Source organism: Ochotona princeps, chromosome 3 (genome assembly GCF_030435755.1).
Source record: "Ochotona princeps isolate mOchPri1 chromosome 3, mOchPri1.hap1, whole genome shotgun sequence".
Taxonomy (NCBI): Eukaryota; Metazoa; Chordata; class Mammalia; order Lagomorpha; family Ochotonidae; genus Ochotona; species Ochotona princeps.
The window spans coordinates 86,855,316-86,863,094 of record NC_080834.1 but is presented as its reverse complement, the minus strand read 5'-3'; the positions used below and the strand labels follow the sequence as shown (position 1 = coordinate 86,863,094).

Sequence of the window (7,779 nt, the reverse complement as noted above, 5' to 3'; positions counted from 1 at the left end):
TGGCTAAGGTCATGGTACAAGATAGGGAAGGAAAGTGTTGGGACAGAAATTGTGGGAGACAGAGCCACCGCTGGCTTCCTTCTGTCCATGGAGATGGAACTGCTGGTGGTTTTGTTGTCTTCTGCTGGCTCCAGGGCCTGGGGACTCACGCCAGGGATTGTCTAAGAGGGCCTAAGAAATCACACATGTATTTCAGTCCCAGGCGGGTAGAGGGGTGAGGTCCAGGTCAGCATATATGCCAGAGTACTGGGTCTATGCATGAGCTCAGTTCCCTGGTGGGTAGGCAGAGCTCTAGGCCAGCATGACACCCCACCAGAAGACTGGGCTTGAGAAGACTGAGCTGGGGAACTCATGCTCTCCTGGGCACAAGGACTGTGGTTTTCTCAGGGAAGCGGGTGCAGAGATGTGAGGCAGGGAGGACTGCTGAGGGAGTATGTTGCAGGTGAGGAATGATGACTTCTGGGGGACTTCCACTAACAATGCCATTGCACTTGCAGGTAAGCAAGGGGGCTGGGAACAAGCGGTTTGGAGGAGGGAAGCTGGAAGACCTTTCTGGATCAGACTGATCCACCCGTCCACACGGGAGACCTAAGCTGAGCTAGTGCTAGCTAGCATTTACCACCACCAACCAACCACTGCCCACTGGCACACAATAGTTATGGCTGGTGTTGGGGGTGGCTACCTGCAAGGATATATCACAGTACCTGCCGGTGAATGTCAGAACAGGGGATGGGTAAAGTTAGGCTGGGCCATGACACTAACCAGCAAGTGAGAGAACAAGATCTGGGGACGGATTCTGTGGGGGATATGTGGGCTTATTCCTGTTGAACTTCAATACTTGCTGGTTTGCTCAAGAGCTGGGATGGTGACAAACTGAGCTAGGCATGATCATGAAATCCTGCAACACTCATGGGTACTGGGGTTGGGAACAGGTTAGACTGGTCTAGACTACAGCACCTGTAGGTGCACCCAAGAATTGGGTGTGGGGAAGGCCAGGATGCAACATCCCCGGTACACACAAAAGCTGAGATGGAAGGAGCAGACTATGTTGGGTAAGGTCCTAGTACCTGCTGGCACAACTGAAATCTGGGTCTGGGAGTGGGCCTGGTTGGAGAACTTGTGAAACTCCCCTGGTGGCCCATAGCTCACGGTTAGGGTGGTGAGCACATGAAACAGGACAGGGTGTGAGCCAGGCCAGGCAAGCCTGCTCCATTTGTTGGCACATGTGCGGAGTGACTGGGGGTGGGGGTGAAGGAAGGGGCCAAACAATAGCACACTGACATACACAGGAGCCAAGATAGGATGTGGACCATGTCAGGCTATCATACCTACTAGTTTGCATGAAAGTCATGGAGAGAAGCAGACTGGGCAGGGCTCATCCATAGTGCCCACCACAGCATGAACTGGAACTGGGGGCCAGTGGGGCTGAGCCAGGCTTTAGCACCTACTGACAAATACCGAGGTGAGGTATGCCAGACAGGGCCACAGCACCCACCAGTACTCACAAGACCCTGGTGGGGAGTGGGGCAGGGAGCTCAGTGGTAGGGCTGCAAGAGCACCTATGTTCGGTCTCCTGCTGGTGAGCATGAGAACTGCGATTGGGGGTAGATCAGACTGGGCAGCATGCAATACCCATTGGCCTGCATTTGCGCTGCCTTAGGGGAAGAGCCAGGCTGGGGCTAAGCTACTGTATCTACTGGTACATGTATGAGCCAAAGTAAGTGCAGGCTGGTCAGGCTTTGCCACAGCATCAGCTGGCAAATGGCATGATTGCAAGCAAATTCTGTCAGGCTGGAGGGCCTGGCTGGAGAGGTGGTAGCACCCACCAGCATAAGTTTAGGTTGGATAGTGGGGTTGGTCAGGCTGAGCTAGGCTGAAGCACCAACTGATGTGTATGAGAATTGAATGGGATGTCGGACAGACCAGACTAGTCTGCTACACATACCAGCATGTGCATGAGCCAAGGTTGGGGGGCAGGCCTGGCGGGAGTTAATTGGGAGGTCACCTCAACTAGGCTGCAGTTCTTGCTAGTATACATGAGGGCTGAGTGTGTGGTGGGCAGGGTTAGGCTGAGCCCCAACATCCATTAATTTGCAAATGAGGTAGAACAGCATTCACCTGGTGGCTGCAACCACCAGTGTGTGTATAGGCTGGTGTGAGTGATGCACTGACGGGGACCCTGAACTACCTGGCACACACAGGAGTCAGGTCAGGGATCACCTCTGGTGAGGTTTCTTTGGGGACCCCCACAAATAAACTGCTGGACTCAGAACTCCAACCATGAGGAAAATCACAGCATCTATGGTCTGACGTTGAAGTGCATGTGTCCGCATTAGGCTTCCTTGGTTGCTGAAGCCTGTGCAGTAGACAGAACACCACATGGAAGGCATGACAGATCATTAAGGCCTACAGAGAATGTCTACTACCATGGAGAGCGGAATAAATTGGACAACACTCCTGGTTGAGCTTTGACATCAGTTATCTGGGCAAGTCAAGACTCTGAGGTGGGCTACGTCAGCCAATGGACTTTAGAGGGATTTCCTCAACCTTGGAGAAATGAGACCAATAGAGTTTCTGAACTATCAAAACCAGCTAAGCAGTACCCTTGGAACATGCTCCACGTTGGGGAGCCTAGGATGATACCATCCCACATCCTCAGGTACTGGTATAGTTAGGCTGCTGGAGCCACCCTCTCCTTCTCTTTCTCTCCTGTTCCCCCAGAAACAGAAAGAACAGTAAGGAAGATGGAAAGCAGTTGTCTCATCTACTTTCCTCCATTCTTGGACACTTTCAATCCTAATTGGTGGTTCACATGAACATGCATCTTTCTCAACTATGTAAACATTACCAAAAGTAAAATAAACCTATTATGAAGGAATAAAAAGATAATCATTGTTAGGAAGGATAGTCTGTAATCCAAGGATGTGGTGTCACTTGTCAGCAGTCTGGGTCATAGTGATTCATGTAGTCCAATGGAAGTAAACATAGGAACCATGCTTTAAGGACAAGCATGTTTCCAATGAACAGAGAGAGGGAGAGAAATTATGCAGGAATGCTGAATAGCACACATAATGAAAACTCAGATGTTAGCTGATTAGTAACTAAATCTGGCAGTCTCACACTTATTTGATATAGCTAAAGGGATAAATAAGGTTGGCTAATAGTTGAGAAAGTTTGAAATCACACTTCTGATAACTTTGAATTCTAGGTGAAGGATGGCACCAATATGAGTACAGAAACGGAATTATCCTCCAAGTAGAGGGTGTGATGGAGTAAACTCTGGAAGAAAGACATAAGAAGCACAGGAGACATATGATTCAGCTCAGCCGTGGCTGTTAGTCACCAGATCTTGGGTGTAACTTGTTCACATTGGAGCAGTGCCTAAAGACACCGGAGGACTCTATATCTGCAAGCATTTTCCCCTTTGGAATCAACTGGCATATTGAATCAAAGTCAATGGAACTTTTCTCTTTGATCCACAATGATAATTTCATAGGGACAAGACTGCAAAAACTGCCACAAAGACTTGTGCTTTTAAAATGCAGGGATACTATTGTTGCAAGAGTCTGCTAACCTCATGTGTGGTTTAGAATAAAATCAAGCCTATCTGAAAAGGGGGACCATTTATATGCATACTACTACTACACACACACACACCCCTCTACATGTGTACACACATGCATGCAAGAAGGAATGTTTAAACAAACTCATTTAAATGCACATTCTCATTATCTTTCAGTTTCATTTTTGACACACTTCCTGAAATACCGTCACAAATATGTGTAAGTGTACTCACTTGTGTATAGGCAGAGTGTGTCTGAGAAAGGTGTGTAGGAAACTGGACATTGGAACTGCATGCCTGGGAGAGAAGAAAGTGAGATCTTTTTTTATCTCCTGCTCCTCTTTGGGTTTTAAGTAGGCTGCAGGGGAAGGGAGACTGGCAATTGGCATCTGCTGGGTATTCACTGGGGATACCACTGGGGATGAGAAAAACAAAATGCCTGTGGACTAGAGCTACAAGATTACCTGATTGGCCTGGTGATGACCAACTGTGGCAGGAAGGTGGGTGGTGAGGGAAATGTCAGGCTTGACTCTTTGCTGTCAACCTGGCTTAACAAATGTGAGGACACTTCATGGACGAAATGGAAACTGGTTCCCTAATAGCAGGGGGAGGAGTATGGTCTGCCAAAGAATAATAAATGACAGGAGCAGAGGTAGAAGAGCTGGAGGCAGCAAATTCAGTTCACTTTCCCTCTGACCCAAACTTCAGATTCACTGGTCTTATCACGTGCCTCTCTATTCAGTTTCTGACCTTGTGAGATGATGGACTGGTTACGGGAAAGTCAACGATGAGTCCCAGGAGTCACTGTGGGATACTAGAGGCTGATGTAGTGTAATACTAAATGTGGCATGGGCACTCAGCCTGCTACTGGCCAAAATGCTGCCTGGGCTATGACCAGAAATCACAAGCTTGGGAAGCCAAGGGTTAGCAGGGAAATGCTTTGCAAAGGCTTCCCCTGTACTGCTACTTCCAAAGTGAACAATGTCAAGTTGGTTACTTTGACATCTGTGCTTATGTCACAACATCAGCAAAACAGTCACAGAACTCTATTACCTGCCATACCTGGTCATGGTGAGGATCACATGGCGTAATGAGTTCATAGGTTTAAAATCACAATGTTCACTAGTACTAGTGTCATGCCTCGTGACCTCTTTAGCCTGTTTTTCCCAGCTCCCAGACTTGGAACACAGAAGGATAGATAGCTTAACAGACCAAGGATGGATGTTTTTCCCAGAGGGCATATCCATGTGTCATCCACTCTTCCAACAAATGCATTTTGAGACACAATCCAAGGTGGCCAGGATCCATTGGTGAGTACTTAGACTCATCACTGCCATAACATAATCTAGTTTTCTTTTTTTTCTAGAGTGTTCCTGACTTTTCTACTGTATGAGTAGAGGCACACATGCATCTATTTTGCAGTCAGTATATTTTCAAGGAATTTTTTTTTAAAGTACACAGCACAAAAGGTTGTGGACTGAAAAGCAAGAAACCCTTCCTTTTTAAACATGTCTTAGGTATGCTCATAAATGACTCGTATTTGACTTTTTAAATGTCTGATTACTGAGATAAATACATGAAATATATTAAAGCTTTTCAGTCTTACACAATAAGGCAAAATGGAGGAGGATTTGATTAGGGATAAATAACAGGCTTCTAACTTTAGAGATGTTAAGAGGCAGGGCATTCACAAAGGGGATGGGGCTGGTGGACATCGGATTGCAGAGATCAGTAATAAGTATTGTTGACAAGAAAGCAGAAAGTGCAGTTGACTCAGTACATTTCATAAAATTTTATTGAGACAATCTATGTACAGAGCAAGTTGGAAACCAGCCAGGTGCCAGAAGTCTAACAAAGGCAGGGGTAGGGAGCACAAACGGTAATTTTACAAGAGATGTGCATGACTAGCACAAGCTGTCTACAACCCTCAGAGGTCCTTTATGTAAAATATAAAGAACTACTTTTGTGACCTGGACCTCCCAAAGTTTTGTTTAGGTTTGAATTGAGGCTGTTCTATCTTTTACTGATGCTGCCTTGGGAACTGAGATTGCTAATTCCTCTCCACCAAGCTAATCCTCTCTTGTGTACAGTATTTGTGTCTTTGCCTTGAATGTAAACAGTCCTCAAACTCAAAGTGCACTAACTTTATTCTGAACCATTCCGAATCTGCAGACCAAGAAAGTCTCTGGGTAACTGGTGTCCTGCTCTTCCACTCCAGCTTTTTCTCCTACCTGGGTATTGTCAGGCTCCTCAGCCTCCTTCAGCTCATCCCATTGTCTAAATGGCAGGCATCCCTGCCCAGCTTAACTTCCAGTCAGATGAAACATCATCAACAAAACTTGGATGTCATCAAAATCCTGTACCAATCACCAGGAAAGCTGCTACCTCAGCTTGTTAGGGCAGATGCTCTCTGCTGCTTATTCCAAGATTTATAGAAAGACTAGGTAGAGCAGTATGCCTCAGTTGGTTGAGCTCTTCCCACTCTTTTCCTCTGAGTATTTGATGTATCACCTGCGTCACCTTTTCAAGAATGGACTGTGGGCTCCCCTGATATGATCTAGCACTTCCCACCTTTGCTCAGTGCTCTCTCCTGTGGCTTATTCAAAGCTTGGTGGGAAGCTGGATGCTTCTCACCATTAGATACAGACCAGAAAGAAGTGGCTCCAGGGACCAGAGTTAATTCCATCACTGATGTTCCTGATTTCCCATAGATAGGGTAGGTCGCTCATATCTGCCTGTATCCCAGGCTACTGTTTCCCTGACTGACCATGAGACCAAGGGATAGGTACTCCATATCAGGAGCAGACATTCAGAGCATGGTAGTCACATGATTGTAGTATTTCAAAATGTTAATACTAATACAGTACAAGTCATAGTATATAACTCCCAACTGACCAAAGAGGTAGATGTTCAGTCTCAGGCATAGAAGGTGAAATTAGGCACCATCTTACAATTCAGAGCAGATAAAAGCCAGTATTCTAGGAGCTGGGAGTTCGTTATAGAAACATGACTTACAAAATTAAGAGAGGAATTCAACCTGAAACAGAGGGTCCTAAACATTTTCCCCAAATCAGACCCAGTAGGACTTGGCCCACAGTGTGCTCTGAAATTAAAAAGAGCAGTTGGAGAATTAAAATCTGCTCCTGGCATAGGGAACAGAGCTAGCACTATAGGGAGGCTGTTGCATTGACAATAAGTCCTGGAGCTCCTGCTATTATGAGTGGTAATGTATTTTTGTTTTCTGGGAGACACCAAAAACTTCTTCATCAAAAACTTGTAAAGGAAACTGTATAAAAAGTAGATATGAATATATCTTTTACACATTAATTAAAAATGTGTGGCACATTTGTCACTTGAGGGTGTCTTCAAACGGTGAACACACTGGGCTGTTTTGTCCAATTTTTCAGGTTCATGGACTTTTACTCTGGAAAATTAAAAAGAAAAGATTGGGTGATATTTCAGAGCAAATCCACTTTCTTCTCCCAGATTTCAGTGATACAGCAGAGTATAGAAGGACATTGTAATGGGAAGGAAGAGAAATCAACTGTGAAGATAGGTGGAGAAGGCAGAAGATAAGAAACTGTGGACACTGTCACCCACATTCCCAAGTTCTGTGCTGATTTATGGCAACCTTTGCTGTGCAGACTCCTCCAGACCATTTTGGAGCTAAATCTCATAGAGTGGGTAGGACCTAAATAACTTGGATCACCATCCAGAACATCTGGACTGGTCGCAAGAAGCTGGTGTATCCAGGGGACTCTGATGGCCTTTGTACTTGGAGGTCATTTCCCTGTGTCAGAGACCAGATTTTTGAGTAAGGATTGCTTGGATTCTCACAACCACACATTCAGAGATTTGATATTCTTGTAAGTCCAAATCCTCAGAGAAGATGGCAGTACAGACAATGGGATTGCATCATGTTCTAAAAGTACTGATTGTCCAGGAATCTTTGTATATCCTTCCCACATTTATTCATTCTTTCAACACATATTTATGAAGCGCCAAGTACATGCCAGGCACTCTGCTATGTGCTGGCAGCAACATAAGGATGAGACCAGCAGCCTTCCATGCAGTTAGGCTAGTTAATAAAACTCAATAAGCCAATCACACCAATACTAAGTATAACCTACTATTAGGAAACGAAAGTCAAGGGATGCATTTGACACTGACACAAGTGGACAAGACGTAGTTTGGGGAAATATTTTAAAAGAAAGCTC

At 45.6% G+C, this 7,779-nt stretch overlaps 1 protein-coding gene across 2 annotated transcripts in view; it reads right to left on the bottom strand.

Annotated features, from left to right (window-relative positions):
* Positions 1-5,330: 5,330 nt before the first annotated feature.
* The window catches only part of CD86 (CD86 molecule), a 73,064-nt gene continuing 70,615 nt past the window's right edge, over positions 5,331-7,779 (bottom strand). For both annotated transcript variants that reach the window (XM_058661969.1, XM_036494827.2), the window contains exon 7: positions 5,331-6,986. In XM_058661969.1, the coding sequence (XP_058517952.1) occupies positions 6,890-6,986 (97 nt within the window). In that variant the 3' untranslated portion in view covers positions 5,331-6,889. The remainder of the gene's footprint in view (positions 6,987-7,779) is intronic.